Source organism: Trachemys scripta, chromosome 14 (genome assembly GCF_013100865.1).
Source record: "Trachemys scripta elegans isolate TJP31775 chromosome 14, CAS_Tse_1.0, whole genome shotgun sequence".
NCBI classification, from domain to species: Eukaryota; Metazoa; Chordata; order Testudines; family Emydidae; genus Trachemys; species Trachemys scripta.
The window spans coordinates 36,943,568-36,963,502 of NC_048311.1; the positions used below are offsets into that span (position 1 = coordinate 36,943,568).

General features: G+C 46.3%; 1 protein-coding gene across 1 annotated transcript; it reads right to left on the reverse strand.

Moving 5' to 3' along the window:
• Positions 1-1,563: 1,563 nt before the first annotated feature.
• On the reverse strand, positions 1,564-18,921 carry LOC117886926 (butyrophilin subfamily 1 member A1-like). Its single transcript, XM_034789079.1, has 13 exons — positions 18,752-18,921; positions 18,212-18,478; positions 17,255-17,371; positions 15,062-15,409; positions 12,684-12,965; positions 11,203-11,307; positions 10,442-10,462; positions 7,827-7,847; positions 7,358-7,378; positions 6,434-6,454; positions 5,979-5,999; positions 5,228-5,260; positions 1,564-2,291 (listed from the first exon to the last, which is right to left on the reverse strand). Exons 2-13 carry the CDS (start codon positions 18,285-18,287, stop codon positions 1,780-1,782), a joined length of 1,578 nt encoding a protein of 525 aa, XP_034644970.1. The 5' UTR covers positions 18,288-18,478; positions 18,752-18,921; the 3' UTR covers positions 1,564-1,779.
• Positions 18,922-19,935: the final 1,014 nt, after the last annotated feature.

Sequence of the window (19,935 nt, forward strand, 5' to 3'; positions counted from 1 at the left end):
AGATCCAGGATTTTTCCCCCTCCCCACCTTTCCCTTCCCCGCCCCTCCCCCCCATGCAGAGGGCTGATTGGGCAGCTGGGCCTGATTGAGCCGCTCCCATTGGCCTCCAGCAGCCAGAGCCCCTCCCCCACTTCCCTCCTCCTGCTGCCTTAGCACTCTGCGGGGGAGGGGCTGTGTGCTCGGCAGCCTGTTTGGTTTGGCTCCACGTGGCATGGTGGTAAGGGGAGTCCCGGGGGGCAGTCAGGGGCAGGGGGAGATAGATGGGTCGGGAGTTCTGGGGGGGCTGCCAGGGGGCAGGGGTGGGGAGAGGGATCGGAGCAGTCAGGGGACAGGGAGCAGGGGTAGGGTTTGATGGGTTGGGAGTTCTGGGAGGGGAGTCTGTCAGGGAGTGGGGAGTAGTTGGATGGGGCATGGGAGTCCCAGGGGTCTGTCTGGGGGTGGGGGTGTGGATAAGGCTCGGGACAGTCAGGGGACAGGGAGGGTCCTAGCGGGGCAGTTAGGGTGGGAGGGTCTCAGGAGGGGGCAGTCAGGGGACAAGGTACAGGGAGGCTTAGGTAGGGGGTAGGGTTCTGGGGGGCAGATAGGGGCAGGGGTCCCAAGTAGGGAAGCAAATCCCACAACTCCGCCCCTAACAACTGCAGCTGGAAAATTCAAAAGGAACAAATCAGAATTGTCTTTCATGCTTTATTTACTGTAAATACCCCTTAGAGTGCAAAGGAGTTGAGAAGCAGCTTTAATACCCACAACAATGGAAAACAGACCCACAGGTTTTGGGAACAGTTATTTTTAATTACACTAAAATGGCAACAAAGTCAAGGAAGTAACAAATGAAATAAATGAGTGACAGTCGCACCTTCAGTGACGTTTTATAATTCTCTGTCCCTTTTCTTCTCCCTTCTCTGTCACACTGGTCATTTTTACTCACCATTTTTCTAGCACTCATTTCCCATCCCTGTTTATTTCTCTGTGTCTTCCACTCTCCTCTGATCCCTCTCACAGATCATTCCCCTCATGTTCTCCATTCTTTCCTCTGAATGTATCCCTTCCCCTCTCACTGCCTCTGGCTCTTTCCCCTCTTCAGAGTGTTTTCCTTTCCTTGTTTTGATATTTAATTTTCACCCTTTCTTGTTTTACTTTATCTTTTTCTTGGGTTTTCTCTTTTTCAGCCCAGCCTGCACCTCCCCCAATCAATGACTCCCGCAGTGTTACCAATCCCAGAACTTAATAATCATGAGTCAGAGCCAACGATCGTGAAATTGCCCCCCCCAAAAAACACGAGGGCTCCAAACAATGTATTCTGGTTTATCTTCTGATTTTTGAACTCTCCCATCCAGTGTTACCAGCTCTCCCGTAGTTACAGGGGAAAGTGCCTTGGGCCCCTGCAGCAGGAGCTCTGGCTGGGAGACCCCAATGAGACCTAATGACACAGATCTGTACAAACCGCTCCCTGCTGCTGCAGAGCTTCCAGCTTCTCCCCAACCCCCCAAACCCTGATTGATTCATGCTGTGTCGCCGCCACCCCCACATCCACCTGTCCCCAGCCCGGCTGTTAGTTCTGCCCCCTGCCCAGCCCCCACCTCTGCCCTTCAGGGCCCCTCTGCTCCTTCTGCAGCTACAGGGGTTCTTCACCCCCCTTCCATCCCTGGGGATGCAGGGAGGGGAAGGAGCTTCCAGGGGTCATAGAGATGAGAAGCCAGAGGCTGGATAGATGGGAGTCCTCTAGATTCATAGAGACTGGGGTGTGTGAGGTAAGAGATGCTAATTTCAGGGTCCCCAGTATCACGGACACAGTCTGAGCTGGGGTCCCAAGACCCAGAGCCAGGGTCGGATTCTCTCCCGAGGGATGGAGCCCGGCGGGAAAGTGAAGATCTGGGTGTCATCACCAGCATCAATAAATGTCACCTGACCCCGTTCACAGTCCAGACAAATCCGGACCCTGCTGGGGGCCCGGGTTAGGGGCAGGAGGGTCACAGGGGAGGTGAGAGCCCGGAACTGACCCCACCACCACTCCACAGCCCAGATCCCTCCCTCTGGGCTACGGCTGATCCATCCTTTCCTCTCCACAGACTCTCTGGCCACCCCCACAGCCCAAAATGTCCCATCCCCCACCTCCACCTCCCAGCAATGTCTTCCCAAGGTGAATCCCTCACAGCCCAGCACACAGAACACAGTGTCAAATCTCTCAGGGTTGTTGGACAGATGCTGCCACATGCCTCCCCATTTCACACTTTTCCGATCCTCAGACAGGATGAGTTTGGGATGAGCCGTGTCTGGATCCAGAGTCACATTCGCTGGGGAGAGAGAGAATCAGACCGTGAGGGTCAGAGCTCTGCCCTGAGGGAGGGTCAGGGCCAGCTCTAAGATTTTTGCCGCCCCAAGCAAAAAACCCCTCTCAGGTTAGGGAGGGCGGAGAAGCGGAGCAGCGGCGCATTCAGGGGAGCAGGCAGAGTGGAGGTGAGCTAGGGTGGGGGGTGCATGAAGTAACAGAGGGGGCACAGGAAGTAACAGGGGGTAGAGGAACCACTCCCCGCTCCAGCTCACCTCCACTCCACCATCGCCGCCTCCCCCGAGCGCCCCCCTCGGCTTCTCCTCCCTCCCTCCTGTCCTTGCTGCGTGAAACAGCTGTTTGGCGAGCGGCAAGCCTGGGAGGGAGGGGGGAGAAGCGGAGCGACGGCGGCGCACTCAGGGGAGCAGGCAGAGGCAGAGCGGAGGCGAGCTGGGGTAGTAGGGGCACTTTTCCCCCATGCCAGGGAGTCGGCGCCTATGATGGCCAGCGCCAGAATGCCGCCTCTAGAAATGTGCCCCCCGGGGCCGGCTACAGGGTTTTTGCCGCCCCAAGCAGCCCCCCCACCCCCAAAAAAAAGCCGCAATCGTGATCTGTGGCACTTCCGCGGCAATTCGGCAGGAGGTCCTTCACTCCGACCGGAGTGAGGGACCCGCCGCCGAATTGCCGCCGAATAGCTGGACGTGCCGCCCCCCTCCAGAGTGGCCGCCCCAAGCATTTGCTTGCTAAGCTGGTGCCTGGAGCCGGCCCTGGTGCCGCCCCAAGCACCTGCTTGTTTTGCTGGTGCCTAGAGCCGGCCCTGTGGAGGGTTTGATGGTGTCAATGACAGCATCTGCCCCAGCTGGACAGTGACTCAGGGAATTTCCTTCCTCCAGGATTTACCCGTCAGTAGAGCCGGCTCTAGGTTTTTTGCTGCCCCAAGCAAAAAAATTTTTGGCTGCCCCCCACCCTAGCCCTGGGCTGTCACCCCCCCCACCAATGCCCTCCCCCACCCGGACCCCCTGCCATCCCAGGCCTGGTCTCTCTCTCCTCCCCTACCCGCACCCCCTGCCGCCCCAGCCCTGGGCTCTCTCCTCCCCCCAACCCACACCCCCTGCTGCCCCAGCCCTGGGCTCCCCCGCCACCAGTGCTGACTCCGCCCGCTCCCCCCTTGCCTCCAGTCAGTCCGGCGCTGGCAGGGTCGGGGTAAGCAGTGGGGCTTTTGGGCCACGCCTCAGCCCAGGGTCCCTCCAGCCAGGGATCCCACCTCCAGGACTGGCCGGACCCAGGAGGGCAGAGCTGGGGGACTGCCCCGGCAGGGGGCTGAGGAGCCGGGACAGGGCAGCCCCAGAGGGAGTGGAGCCCCGGAGAGCGGGATGCGGGCCCCGCATGGCAACACCCCTCCCTCAATGGCCCCGCTGCTGCTTCTGCTTCTGGCTGCCCTGCTGCAGTCCCTGGGCAGCTCGGGCTGTTTCGCCCAGCCCCGGCTGCGGCACTCAGGGGCGGCCGCCCTGCGGTACCTGCAGGTGGCTCCCTGTGCCCCGCGGGGCGGCCCCCAGCACAAGTATGTCCTGCTCGGCCCAGCCACAAGGTACGGGCGCTGCTCCCCCACAGCGTGAACCGTAGCAGCCCCAGGGCTTCCTGCGCGCACCACGCACTGCTGCTGCCAGGGCCGGCTCTAGGCTTTTGCCACCCGAAGCAACAAAAAACAAAAACAAAAAAAGATGGCCGGAATGCCGCCCCTGAAAACGTGCCACCCCAAGCACGTGCTTGCTTTGCTGGTGCCTAGAGCCGGCCCTGCCCGTCAGCTCAGAGATCTCAGCACAGGGCTGGGGGGAGTCACTCCCCTGGCAGAGATGGGTCAGTGACAGGGTGAAAGTATCGACTGCACCAGGCCTGAGACTCAGAATCTTTCCCCTCCTGCCCCCACCTCTCCCCGGGGAAGGGACTAGAGACTCTGGGAGCCCCAGCAGATGGTACAACTCAGTGATCATTGACAGAGCTCCCCTCCCCCTCCCACCTTAAATCTCACTGTTTCCCAGCTGCCCCATGCTGGACTTTGCTATGGGGCCTCCCCACTGCACCCGGCCTGCTCTGAAATGTCACAGCTCGGACAGCAACAGGCTACACGGTACCAGGATTGGACATGCCCAGAATTTCACTGCTCAGCAGCAGTCACAGCGCAAAAGTACATTAGCATGAGGGAGGGAGCGAGGGGTTAGCACAAGGGAAGGGGGTTCATGGTGGAATGAGGCAGAAGCTACAAGTGTGGGGGGAAGGTGTAGAATAGGTGGCTGGTGGAAAGAGGGAGAGGGTCATGCTAGTGATGGGGAGGCTAAAGTGACATCCTGTTTACCAGAGACAGGAGAATGCTGGGATCATGGTGGATGGAGACAGGAGAAAAGAGACAAGCTCACAGCTCTGATCACAGGAGCTCCCCAGATGTGTATAATGGAGCCAGAAGAGCCCCTGTCTGTGATCAAGGCTCTGTTCCTCTGCTGGAGACTGGAGCAAGGGTCACACACAGACACAGTCCCTGCTCACCCCATCAGCGTGGGGTCATGGCAGAGCTCCTGGCCTTCTTCAGAGGGGAAAAGATGAAGGAAGAAACAGAGAAATTGGAGATCAGCCATCAGCACAGGGAGATAAAACAAACTCCCCCTGGAGAAGTGGCTGTGGAGGTGCATGTCCCACTGGAGCTGCTGTCACAGATCTCTGCAGGGTGCAGTGCGCATGCAGGTGGTGGAGGGGCAGGAAGAGCAGATGCAATATGACGTAGATTCATTACAGTGTGGTAAGACCTAGGCACAAACCCTGTCTCACCTTGTGATGCACCGTGGAATGCAGGGTGCAGGGGAGGTCTGCCCTAAACTATCACATCCACTCCCACATTCAAGGAAAGAGAGGCACAGTGCCTCATAGGAACTGATATTTGGACATTGATAAAATATGATCTTTAATTACCTTCTTCTACAGGTGCCACAGATCTTCTCCACCCTAAAAACAACCACATAATTAGAGATGAGAGCAGATCTGAACAAGTATTGCATGATTCAATATTGTACAAACTAATACACTGACGGAGAAAGAAAGTTATAAGTGCATCAGAACCTCCACTGGGTTGCCTGTGTGTCTCTCTCCCTGGGTGGATCTTCACTGCAGAGTTAGCCCAGGATCTTACCTGGCTCTTACCCCAACCTGTTTATTGCACAAGCACAAAAACTCTGCCTCAGGTTTGTTGGTGCTTTACACCCAGGCTGGCTGGCAAGACTCTGAGTATTGGCTGTAGCCCAGGTACCACTTTAATTCAGCTTGGTTACCTGCCCACGTTGCAATGTGGAGGGAGGTTAATCATCTCAGGAGCTGATAGTCCTCCAGTGCCTTCCCACAATTCCTCCCGGGCCATATTTTCTTGGCCACTACCTACTTTACTACTGTATTGCTTATCAATTTTTCAAATTAGCTTTTGGTGTGAAATGCATCCAGTTTAGTCTTTCCCCACATTTTATAAAGTTACATTACAAAACAACCCACCCCCAAAATAATAATAATAATAAATAATAAAAAGCAAGCAAACAAAAAAGGTTTCCTATTGCATCAATTTTAAAAAATAAATTTAAAAGCGAACAACTCCACCACAATTAAACAAACTCCCACATGAGACTCCAAAATGGTACAAAAAGTTTCTTGTCAGAGAAAGGATAATGACACTTACTTATTTCGTTATCTCGTTTCTCTAAAAATTAAAGAGAAATAAATATATATTTTGTTAGACATTTCCCTTTTCTTATGTTTTATTTCTCTTTATCATCTATATGACAGTGAAGGCTGAGAGAAATCAACCTCCTCTTCAGGACGTCAGACGAGAGGATCCAGTGGTACCTTCTGATCTTAAACTCTCTGACTCCATGGCTCTATTGCTTATCAGTATTTCAAATGAGCTTTTGATGTGCAATCTATCCAGTTTAGCACTTCCCCACATTTTATAGAATTACACTAACCCCTCCAAAAAAAGAATAGTAATAAAAAGCAAGAAAACAAACAAAAAAAGGTTTTATATTGCAACAAAATTGTAAAAGTTAAATTTAAAAGCGAACAACTCCACAACAATTATGAGGAACCCATTAGGTGCAAAATATTTCCTGTCTGAGGAAGGATAATGACACTTACCAATTTCTATATGTAGTTTGCCTAAAAATTAAACAGAAATACACATATTGTTTGTTCTGAGTTTCCCTTTTCTTATGTATAATTTCTTTTTATCATCACTACAACAGTTAAGACAGAGAGATTATTTTTATTCAGTCGCCTATTAAGGAGGTCATACTAGACCAGTGGTGCCAAAACTTTTCCTGTTGCCCCCTCCCCCCCATTACCAGTAATGGAATCCGTGTGCGATTCCCCGCCCCCCTCCACTCCCTCCCATTACTGCACAGTTGGCTCAGCAGAGGAGCTTGGGCTGAAAGCGGAGCTTGGGAAAGAACTAGGGATAAGAGAAGAGCTGGGAATAGAGGTGGAGCTGGCCTGGGGGCAGAGAGGGAATGATGGAAGAGCTGGGCTGGGGGCGGAGCAGGGGGCGAAGTGGAGCTGGTGCTGGGCCGGAGCTGGGGTGGGAGCAGAGCGGGGCTGGGTGGTGCTCCCTCCCTTCCCTCCGAAGAGGCTGGCCAGGGCCCTGCTCGCACCGCTCCCACAAACATTCCTCCACATACCCCTAGGGGGCCCGCCACACTGTTTGGGGACCACTGGACTAGAGGATCTGGTCATCCCTTCTGGTCTTAAACGCTGTGACTCTATGACTCTATTGCTTATCAGTCTTTCAAATGAGCTTTTGGTGGAAATTCATTCAGTTTAGTCGTTCCCCACATTTTATAAAGTTACATTACAAAACAAACCCCTATACACCCTCCCAAAAGATGATAATAAAAATAAGAAAAAAGCATGCTAGCAAAGAAATGAAAAAAATATTTCCTACTGCAACCATTTGAAAAGTTAAATTAAAAAGAAAACAACTCTACCACAGTTAAACAAACTCCCACATGAGGATCCAAATTGCTACAAAATGTTTCTTGTCAGAGGAAGGATAATGACACTTACTTATTTCTTTATCTCGTTGGTCTAAAAATGAAAGAGAAATAAAGATATATTTTTGTTAGGGGGTTCCATTTGCTTACATTTTATTTCTATTTTTCATGCATATGACAGCGAAGGCTGAGAGAAATCAACCTCCTCTTCAGGACGTCAGAGAAGAGGATGCAGGGGTCCTTTCTGGTCTTTAAGTCTGTAATCCTATTGCTTATTGGTTTTTCAAATTAAATTCGGGTGTGAAATCTGTCCAATTTAGTGTTTCCCCACATTTTATGAACTTACACTAAACTCCCAATCAAAAAACAATAATAACAAAAAGCAAGCACACAAACAAACAAAAACAGATTAAATATTGCAACAGAACTCTAAAAGTTAAATTGAAAAGCAAACAACTCCACAACAATTAAACAAGCTCCCACTTCAGGATCCAATTTGATACAAAAATAAGTTTTGTCTGAGGAAGGATAATGACACTTACCAATTTCTATATCTTGTTTGCCTAAAAATCAAATAGAAATATACATATTGTTTGTTGTTTCCCTTTTCTTATGTTTTATTTCTCATTATCATCAATACGATAAGGCTTAGAAACTATTTCTATTCAGTTTCTTCTTAAGGAGATCAGACGAGATGATCTGGTTATAAACTCTGTGATTCTATTCAAATCACAGAATCCTAGGACTGAAAGTCTAATCCCCTGTACTTGTGGCAGGACTAAGTATTATCTAGACCACCCCTGACAGGTGTTTGTCTAACCTGCTCTTAAAAATGTCCAATGATGGAGATTCTACATCCTCCCTAGGCAATTTATTCCATTGCTTAACTACCTTGACAGTTAGGAAGTTTTTCCTAATGGCCAACCTAAACCGCCCTTGCTGCAATTTAAGCCCATTGTTACTTGTCTTACCCTCAGAGGTTAATGAGAACAATTTTTCTCTCTCCTTCTTGGAACAACCTTTCATATACTTGAAAACTCTTATCATGTCCCCCTCAGCCTTCTCTTCTCCAGACTAAACAAACCCAATTACTCTATTGCTTACCAATTAATCAAATTAGCTTTTTGTGTGAAATTTATCCAGATTAGTTTTTTCCCCACATTTTATAAAGTTGTATCCCCCCAATGAGAATAATCATTAAAAAAAAAGTATGCAAAAAACAAAAACATGTTTAATAAATAAATAAAAAGGGTACATTTAAAAGCAAACAACTCCACAACAATTAAACAATCTGCCTATGATGGAATATACCAGTTTAAAAACCATCCCCTTTGGACTTCATGGGGACACAGCCACTTTCCAGTGGCTGATGGATAGAGTGCTGTGTCTGTATGGGTCCTACACGGCCACCTCCATTGACGATATCATCATCTACAGTGAGAGCTAGGCCAAATATATGAAGCACGTTACTGTGGTATTTTCAGGCTCTCAAGGAGGCAAGTTGGACAGCCAACCCAACCAAGTGTCAGCTGGCCACCCAAGAAGTCACTTACCTAGGGTATGTTGTGGCGGGGGGCGGGGGAGGAGCTATGACCTTTGGTGGAAAAGTCCAAGCCCTAGTGGCCTGCGGGATACTATTGACAGTTCATCCCAAACTTTGCTACCATGGCTGCCCAGTTGACAGACCTGGTTAAGGGCACTGCACCCAAAAGGATCCACTGAACCAAAAGCTGTGACAAGGCATTTAGGGCACTACAAGACCTGTTGACCCAGGAGCCAGTAATATTCCATTCAGCCATCTCAAAGCCCTTTATTCTCCAAACAGATGCATCCAATGTAAGACGCAGAGCAGTGGTATCTCAGGAAGTCGGAGGAGAACACCCTACTCTCTATCTCAGCTGGAAGTTATTCCCACATGAGGTAGCCTAATAGGTCATCGAAAGGAGGCCCTGGAGGTGAAACTAACCATCGATGCCCTATGCTACTACTTGTGGGGGCAGCCCTCCCACCTAGTAACTGACCCTGCACCACTCCACTGGCTGAAGTCAATGACAGGCCATAACCCAGTCATTATGCAGCAGCATCTCTCAATGCAGCCATAGAGCTTTCAACTGGTACATCGTTCAGGCACGGAAAATATATATGTGGACTTATCACAGGATGGTGGGGACACAAACCAGCCCCAGGACACCACAGGCCAGAGTGTGAGGGGAGGGTATGTGAGGGGGTATACAAACACCACACTGGGCTTGACAGGGTGAAAGAACAGTACTGGGCCCAGGTAACCCCACCCCTCCAGCCCTGCAGATCATTCTCCAGCTGTAGAAAGGGTTGAAAAGGGAGCAACCCAGCTCAGAAGGGAGAAGCATGGGAGGAGGACAGACCTACCCTGAAGGTTACTGACAAGGGCACCGGAGCAGCCTCCCTGAGGGACTGACTACACACTCAGGCCCGGTTGGGGCTGATGGTTTGGTGCCTTTTCTTTTTCTTTTCACCTTATCTTGGACTTGAAGCTGGGGAAGACCAGCAGCCAGTAGGAAGTGACCCAAGGAGGGTTATTAGGAGGATACCTTTGGGGGCCAGACACTGTCGATCCTCCTAGGATGCTGGGTCAGAGCCTGGTGTAGTGGGTGGGCCTGGGTTCCCCTATCACTGCCTACCTCACTGCACCTCTGATTAAAAGAGGGCCAGAACTGCAAGACCTACCCACTGGGAGGCAGCACTAAGTGTGATAAGCACTAGGCCACCTAACTCACCGATGCATAGACACCGGCTCTGTGGGTGCCCCAGGGCTCAAGCACCCACAGGAAAACAATAGGGGGTGCTCAGTGCTCACCAGCTGGCCACCAATCAGCTATTTGGGGGTGGACCCCAGGGCTAGCTCAGCACCCAGGGACTAGTCTGCACTGAAAACTTACACCCTTCAGACATGTAGCTATGCCAACCTCACCCCCTAATTGGAAGGAGTTTTAAAGGGAGACGGTTCTCTGGTAACATCCAATAGGGCCCTAAAATGGTGCAGCCTATTACACACACATCAACCCTCCCCTGCCCAACAAACACAGAGAAATAAAAATAAATCAAAGAAACCAACAAGTCTATATATAATTTTGTAGTCAAAATTTGAATTTGTGGAAAAAGGGAAACTGAAACTTACCAACTTCTTCAGTAAGTTTCCCTTAAAAATACAGAAATAAATATAAATTATTTTCCTCTCCCTGCCTCATGAAACAGTGTTAAACTACTACATCCAATAGGTACAAAATCCATTAGGAGCATGGAGGGACAAGTCCAATTTATTTGGAAATTGGGCAGATATTCTTTATGGGCAAAGTGAACCCGGAGCATGGACAGCTGTGTCTGAGTTATGTGACAGTTGATATGATTTTTTTTTACCATCTGAAGAAGAAATGTGTTTATTTACAGATTTACCACAGAGGCATTTCTATTGGGCTGATCACTGTAATATCGAGGTGCACTACGCTTTGTTAGTAAAAATGATCTTTGAAGTACAAATATGAAAGGCTAGGCTTTGCAGAATCTTGTCTCGAGCGGGACAGAGACAGACAGTGATAACCCCCTGAGAACTGGGAAGAGGGGGAGATGGAGGACTGAGCAGAACACAGACGTATCTGCTATGATCTGATTCTTTGGTTCAGTTCGATAGCTGAAGACTCTCCTTCCTCCTATTTTCCCAACCCCAACTCTGCCATCCTGCTCTATCAATACCCCCACCTCCCGCCACACACACACCTCTGCCCCCACCCTCTATTAATAAATTCACAGGAATTCTTCTTTTTTATTTAGGACAAGATCAGTAGGTCACACGTTCTTTTAATATAAAATTCCGAAATTCCTCTTATTTATTTATTAGAATAAAATCTTTATATACAGTATATTTCTCCCTCTGATATTTACCTTTCATTTTAAAGAGATAAACAGTGAGGCCAATGAAACCAAACAAAACCACTAAGATCATACTCAGAGCCACCATCCAGGAATTCACTTTCGGGAAAAATGGATCTGAAAAACACACACCCCCAGAAATTGCCTTTGTTTGGAAACAGGGATGAAAATCAGAAGTTTTTATTCCATACAAATACATAAATAGTACCCAGCAGGATTTCTGTGAGATAAGAGTGAAAGAATGGCCATGTCTACACTACACATAATACCAGAAAATGATTTTTAAAATGGCTCCATTCAACATAGATTTAACACTGATTTATCCTGGAAAAAATTGGCCTGATTTGATCCATTGCTATTCAGAGAGCTGTAGAATTCAAGGGCAAATTCTTTGCTCATAAAAGAACACTGACTTCAATAGAGTTACACCAGCAAAGAATTTAATCCTTAGTATTTAGCAACATTCAGAAATTGTCAGATTAATTAGAATATTTCTGAAAAATCCACTATTATCCCCCAATATTTGAAGGAATCATAATCACAATTTCTCCAAACAATTCTGTATCAAATGAATTAATCTTCATTTACTGTTCTTGTGTTCATAGTGATTCAGACATCCAACCAGGATGGAATTTTTGAAATGTACTTAAAGCTTTCTCTGCCCAGGGTTTGTGCTCTGATACAGTGAAACTGGGGCATCCCTCTTCTGTGGCTATTCTTAAATTGGTTCAAGAGTTGACAACATATGAGGGTTGCACCAATTTGAAAAAATTAATGAACAAAACCTTAAATCATAAATCAGCTTAATAGTGCCCTACCTCCATTTAGCTGAAGTTGGTAAGGAATTGACTGGAGCTAAATCTATATAGGGCCCTCTGAAACTTATATGAGTGTTCAACCAAGCAAGTTAATGATTAACTAAATAGTTAATCAGTGCAACTTTTGTGTGTAGACAAGGGTAAAATGAGTCCCTTTGTGGATCCAGACCAAAGTGACTTAAGGAGCACAAGTCCCATTGAATGTCAGTAGAAAGAACATCACATGACTGAGGTGACATTTCACACAAGTAATGAACAATGAGTTGGGGGAGCAAGAAGATCACAAAGAAGGCACATTACAAAATGTACCACATTAAAAAAGAAATTATTAAGATAAAGTTAAGATTTCAGAAACACACTGTGTCAGTGGATTGAGTGAAATTTTCTTTTCAAAAGGTTGGAAGTTTGTGTCTGTATGTGCATTCTAGAATATCAGAAAAGTCAAACTTAACATTAAATGTACATGAAACCCAAAACTTTGTTAGACTGAATACTCACAATGAAGGGAACCAAACTGCCTAAGCTGTGACCCTGTAAAAACACCAGCCTCCCACCTTCTGTGTTTGTATGTGGATTATGAAATATCCACCACAGACGTTTCAGTTCTTGTTTTCCTATATTTTGTTTTGTTTCTAGTGGTGGTGAGTTCAATGTGGGATTTGGATGGTAACTGACCTGCCATATAAACTGCTGATTCCTTTTCTTGATTGAGAACGGCGTTCCTGATGCAACAGGACAAGTTTTGGTTTGACTGTTCTGTTACAATGATCACAGTTTCTGTTTCAAACAGGTTGTTATACCCTTGGGATTTAGTTTCAGAGAGTGATGGTAAACGTCGCCCATTGAGACCTTTCCACTGTATCTCAGGCTCTGGGTACCAACCAGCTGATCGACAAACCACCCGGATCCCTCCATCCTGGTGACCCTCAACAGAGATGAGAGGAGCAGAGCCCAGACCTAAGGGGAAAATACATAAAGGTGTCAATTCCTTGAATTCATTTATAAAGCAGAAGGGATGAGGAACAGTTTGTGGATCCCTTACTCACACTACAAATCACTAATTCATGTGGGTAGTCAGTAGAACAGATAAGTGAATACTGGAATGGCTGAAATCCCAATATTCATGGACACAAAAAACATAAACAAATATTTAAAATAAGTTCACTGAGTCAGTGGGCGATACATTGTCTGAACACAGGAGCAACTGGGTGCTGAGCACCTTTGGAGATATGACAACGTAGATACCTGAATAGGATCTGAACTTTTGAAAATCTGATCATTAGTGCATTGGATAGATATATTTATTTTTGAAAAAGTCTAAGTGGCTTCATGGTTACAGTGTCAAAGCAGCAGAGGAGAAATGCTAGGTCTTGTCTAAGAGTGGTACATACATAATTAGTAATATGATTACGGTATGATTATGCTATAATTATGTTGCATCTTATACAAGATGTGTCATGTAAGGTGTCAATGGAAAAGTTATGATTTGCTGAATATGATTATCATATTTATATGCATGTATCATTTTTGTATTTGGCGTTATGAATATTGACTATGCATCTGTATTTCAAATGTGCTTGTCCTGGGTAACACCCACAACTAGCCTTTCAGGTACAACAGTGAAGAAGCTAGACAATGCTAATGGCCCATCAGCAAAAACAATAGGACATGGAAAAGTCTTGTCCTCACCGGGGGACACTTCAGACAGCCTATGGATAATGGTTGCCATGACTCATCAAGTACGCAGGGGAATCTGACTAGATCACATGATACTGAACTCCATTTTGGTACCTGTATTTTTCCACAAACTGGGCTGGGAACCTGGCTTGGAACAAAGGGATTCCTGCCATATTGAAGAAACTATAAAAGGAGGAAGTGACATCACCAACGGGCCTCACTTTCCTCACAACTCCACATCTGGATATAGCTCTGGAAGAGCACAGACTTTGAACTGGGGAAGTGCTGGTCCCAGGTGGGAAAGAAGGAAATCCTGCCTGCGTATGAAACATCTACAAACTGCTTGTACTATCTAACAGGGTGAGACACTGTTTGATTCAAATCCTGTGTAGTATATTAGGCTTAGATTGTGTGTTTGTTTATTTGCTAAGTAATCTACTTTGATCTGTTTGCTATCACTTATAATCACTTAAAATCTTTCTGTCATTAATAAATCTATCTTATATTTTTACCTAAAACAGTGTGGTTTGAGTGAAGTGTTTGGGAAAAATCTCAGCTCAGTTAACAAAGGTTTTGTGCATATTCCTCTCCACATTGAGGGAGGGGCAAACTGGGTAATTGTAATAATCTTTTCTGGTCAGGCTTTTGACCAGGGCAGGACGGTACAGCTCCAGGATCCTAGGTTGGGGTGCTGGGGTGTGTTTTGGCTGAAGCCTCGCTATTGTGGGTTCATGAGTGCCTGGCTAGATGCATTCATGAACACAGCTGGGTGTGGTCCCTGTCTGAGAATGTTGGTGTGAGTGCAAGTGTGGAGGGCTTTGCAGCTTGTCACAACATCACAGTGCAAGAGGGAACCCAGATTGGTGAGAGAGAGGGCTCAGCTGTACCTCAGTTCCAGGTGGCACCCCGGGGGGAACCCATCACACCCACCACTACCATCACTATTATACACTCTGAGCAAATAATAACACTGCATTTGATTTTAACTACGCCCCGAAGCAACAACCAACAGTGAACCAATGAGAAAGGCCATAAAAGTCTGGCAGTCCCACCTTAGTCCACATCCTAGAAATGCATGCAGAGCAACTGGAAGACCATACGCATCCAGAAGTCCTTTCCCTCTTAACTAAATACTGCTTTGGGGTCAATTAAGATTGGGCAAGAAAGTGCCTTGGCCATCCTGAAAATGTTTTTAATAACATGTTGGGAAAGTTTCCAGCATATTTTCCCTAGTAGGAAAGTGGCTGTTTGCTGAAAGTTAGATACACTGTGTTATTGTAAAAATAGATCACAAGCAGGGAGTCACAGTTGTTGTAATAGGAAAGAACAAAAACCCAGCAAACTGCACAAAGCTAAAACTGTCACAGGCCACTGACCTGCTACTCGCAGTTCCAATACGGTTTCTTCATAAAAAGTATCATCTTGAACAAAGCAGTGGTATTGTCCTTCATCAGAGTGTCTGATATTGAGAATCCTCAAGTGAACATTTCCATCTGTGAGTCCGGCTTTCAAAAGCTCCGTCCTTCCCTGGTATTCTGGCATCTGCCTTTCATACTGATCCTTCCCATCACGATACAGGTGCACAAAGGGTACAAACTGAGATCGGAACCATCTCACCTCCATGTTTGCAGCGCTCATCCGGGGGAACAGGTGACAGGGTAACACAGCTTCCTGACCCAGGATGGCAGCAACAGTGTTATGGGGTCCAATCACTGTGAACTTTGCTGGAAAATGCACCAGAACAACAACAACGAAAAGCAGCTCAGAGGAAAGTGGGAATTTGATATGAAGGACACATCCAACAGGTTCCATTTCAGACAAACTTTCCAAAAAGTTCAGCCAGAGATGGACACCTGGCATGGAACATTTCAGCCTGAATGTTTAAGAGAGAGCAGCGCTCATGGGCAGCAGGACTGGGGCTCTGTTATAAGAACACTCAGCCTCGGTGTATGGCACATGCACTCAGCACTGAGATGGGGCGTGGAGCTGATAACAGGCAAGTTTGGCGCATGGTCCAGGCACAGAGCATGGACAGAGTGGGGAGGTGAGAATTGGTAGGTTCAGTGCATGACAGAAGCACACACTGCTAACATGGGGTGGGAAGCTGAAGACAGCTGTATTCAATCCATGTCACAGTCACACATCAGAGAAACTGAGGCAGAGAACTGGGAATGGACGTGCTCAGTGTATAGTTGAGACAAGCTTACTATTCAACAGCCCATTTTTGTAAGTGCTCTCAAATTGACACGCTTGCTGACATTGCCATGAAATTTGCTGGGCCACAGCAGGAAAAAGGGTAGGGTTGGCCAGCCATATTTGGTGTTCTGTCACCAAGGTGTTCCTGAGACACAGCCATATTGCTAGAACCAGTTGTGGGACTGTTATGGTTCAATGCTTCACATGCTCAAGAGACCAAATAACCAAACATAGTGAAAATTATTTCCTAAAGACAAAACAGTAAGCTATGAAAAGGAGACATCCATACCCTCCTCCTGGGAAGCAATTCTTATCTTGCAGCGTGCTCACCTTACACAGAAGGTGTGCTTGAAAAATACACCCCAAACCCACATATACTTATACCATTACTGTTTACAAGTGAAAAAGCACTTTATACATCACCTAAGATCCAACCCACCAGTTTCTTAACTTGTTGTTCTGTACCTTCCTTAACCCTGTTTTGGACACCACATTCCAAACCAGGTGGGTGTAGAAGTACATCCCAACCAGTGCTAGGACACACCTTTCATGGCTTTGATAGGCTTCCTATTTTCTCTTGTGAATGCTAACGTCAGATTTGTAAAGTGTTGTGAGATACACCTCTACCCTGATATAACGCGGCCCGATATAACACGAATTTGTTTATAATACGGTAAAGCACTCCGCTGGATCAAAGCAAGTTCGATATAACACGGTTTCACCTATAACGCGGTAAAATTTTTTGGCTCCCGAGGACAGCGTTATATCGAGGTAGAGGTGTATTACATATTTGTGAACAGAACTGTGGGAAGAGCATAATACATTCAGTTAACTTCCCAACACTCTCTCTCTATCTAATGTATATTATAGGACTACCGTGCACATAATGCCTAATAATATGGCGTATACTACACCTAACATATATGTATTAGCTAACAGGCCCAATTAAAAAGTCACATGACATCATTATATTCTGGTTCTTCTTATGTTTTTGTGCAGATTAGTCTCAGACTATGGCTCTGATCTTTTTTACATCTGAAACCCACTAAGTTATTTGATTTTATTATTTATTATTATTATTATTAAACTCTTCAATAAGTGTCCACCCAATGCTCTGGGCATCTTTGACAATCTTTTAAAAATACTCGTGTGAAGAAACTGACCTGTGAATGATCCAAGGAGCAAATAAAATAACCCAGCAGCAGCAACATAATCAGAGCAAACAATGAATAATGAAGGTGCTGATCTTGCTGTGTGGTTAGGTTTACACACTGTGAGTAGTTACATTGACTTTGAGTGAAACATGTTCTTAAGTTACTTTAGGGGCCTAAATAAATCCTCTCAGAAACAGCAGACACGGGGCAGATTCCTACCTGATTCCATCTTGTGAACATAACAAGTAAAGAAGAAAACAATAAAACCAGGGAGAGGGGAGCTGGCTCTGGGTCTGTGACAGAATGAGAGAACCTTCATCTTCACTGTAACTTGACCTAGACAACAGGGGGAGGATAAAAAACTTATCATAATGACCATAACACTGATTAACATTAAATCATTAACATCAAACATGAAAGAGGACACATTAAATCAAAAAAGAATAAATATATTGTTAAGTGAACTCTTTCATATTATGGAGTTAGAACAGCCATTCAATTACAGTTGAAAATGTGTTTCCTTTACGACTCTGATTTTGTCCCAGCCCTACAAAATCCACTTTAAAAAAAAGTCAGATCAGTGTAAAAGTTCGTAGTAATTCCATCAAGGGAGAAAAAAGTTTTAAGGAATGAGAAACAGTGTGTGTGTGTGTGTGAGAGAGAGACAGAAAGATTCTTGGAGGGGTTTTTTGACCCATTTCTTTTCTTTCAACATATCAGAGGCAAAATGATTCAGTCCCATAAACAGAGCTATTAAGTAACAGGGAACGCAGAGAAAGACGCTTCCCATAAGCTTGGATTTGCAAGAGTTTGTAACTTATTTTAAAAAACAGAAATATACAGTAAGTTAATTCATAACAAATCTCCCTTTGAAAGCATTGAGAGCAGGATCAGGTCCAGTTTTCTTGAATAAAGTGTAGGAGCAAAGAAATAAATTCTTAAATCAAATAACCAGAATAGTCTGGAGTTACATTACAATGAAAGGAGAGGGGAAAATAGCTCATATATCATTTTGAATATATAGTTCAAAAGCAAAGTTTGTATTCAGAGTCAGACACATTTATCCTGGGATTATTGGATCATTTTGCAGTTAACAATTCACACAGGGAATAAATGTCTACTAGGAGATATCAAAGAACAAGGGAGATGGTATTCAAGTAACAGAAGTTCACTTACCTGATACACCCTGGAAATAAGCTTTGGAACAGTTTTGAGCCCTCTCTGGTGTTCCCAGGTTTTCTAAAATCCTCATCCATTCTCCTCTAGTTAGTTTACATTGTCAGTGACTCGTTCAGTGATGAGACTGCAAAATTAATTCTTGGTAAGAAATTACAGAGACAAAGAGCTGAATCCTGGTCTTTCCTTCTGTATTTCTGCCAAAATGATGTTTATTTTTTGTTGGACGCTGAAGTGAAATGTGTCTCTGTCAATGCCTTCACCAAGCTAGAAAGAGAAAGTAGAAAAGGAACTGGAAAGTTATGATGATTTCAGTCCGTCTCATACCCTGATTATTGTTTGGAGATAAGGATCCTCTCCCAAAGAAGTCCTCCTAGCGTGCCAGTGTTAGTGGCAGTAGAGTCAGACATCCAAGTGTCCCAGTCTGGCAGAAGGCAGTGAGATTTCTGAAGAGGCTCGGCTTTCTGCTTCTCAAGAACTGGTAAATACTGTCATAATAACCATTATATTTTTCATCTCATGCTCCAAATGGAAACTCACCTTTTAATTACTTAAGCAACAAGCAAACTTTGTACTGCTACATTGGAGTTTCTGGTGAAGCCAGTGTCTTTATTGCTGTAAGGTTGAAGTTTGAAGTCCAACCCCTCTCTGTTCTCAGATAGGAGTCAAACAGGGATCAAACTGCATTAGTTGATTCTAGGTTCTGATTGGTCAGCAGACATAGTGTTCTCCTTGTGACAGGATCCCCGTGGTACAACCTGGAACTGGGGTACTGCTGTGCCCCCTTAACTCTCCCGGCTGGGCTGTCTCTCACAATGCTTTGCTAGTGACAAGCAGCAAACCCATCCAGGCTCTTTTATCACTCTGCACAACAGCATGTGGAGCCCCACACCCATCTAGATTGTCTGAATGCTCCCAGAGCCACTCACAAATCACATAGAGAAAGGCACCAGCCAATTCCCCCCAGCTCGCCAGCCGTACACCCCAGAACTGTACTGTCTTGCCCTGGCCAGAAGCCTGACCAGTGTACATTTTTTACCCAGTCCGCCCCACCTTCAACATGGAGAAGACACACACTAGCCTTTGTAAACTGAGCAGAGGTTTCCCAAGCACTGGAACCAAAACACACTGTTTTAGGTAAAATATAAAACAGATTTATTAACTACAGAAAGATAAATTTTAAGTGATTATCAGTGGTAGGCATAAAAGTTCAGGGACAATTACCAAAGAAAATAAAAGGTAAGCGCACAATCTAAATCTTAAACCTTATTACACTCGGCAGTATTTAGATCAAGCAATTTTCTCACCACACTGGATGTTACAGTTCTTAATACACAGGCTTGTCTCTCAAGCCTGGGACCAGCCTCCTCAACTGAAGTCTTCATCTTCTCAGCTCATAGGTGCCAACTTTCTAATGTGCCGTGGGGTGATCCCCCTGGCTCTGCCCCAGGTCCTGCCCCCTCTCCAGTCCTTCCCCCAAGGCTCCACCTCCACCCTGCCTCTTCCTGCCCCATTCCACCCCTTCCCATGAGCACACCCTGCCCTTGCTCCCCCCTCCCTCCAAGTGCCTCCCGCATGCCACGGAACAGCTGATCCATGGTGGGTGGGAGGTGCTGGGAGGGAGGGGGAGGCACGAACTGGTGGGGCCTCTGACAGATGGGAGGCACTGGGTGGAAGGGGATGCACTGATGGGGAGCTGCCAGTGGGTGCTCAGCACCCCATCA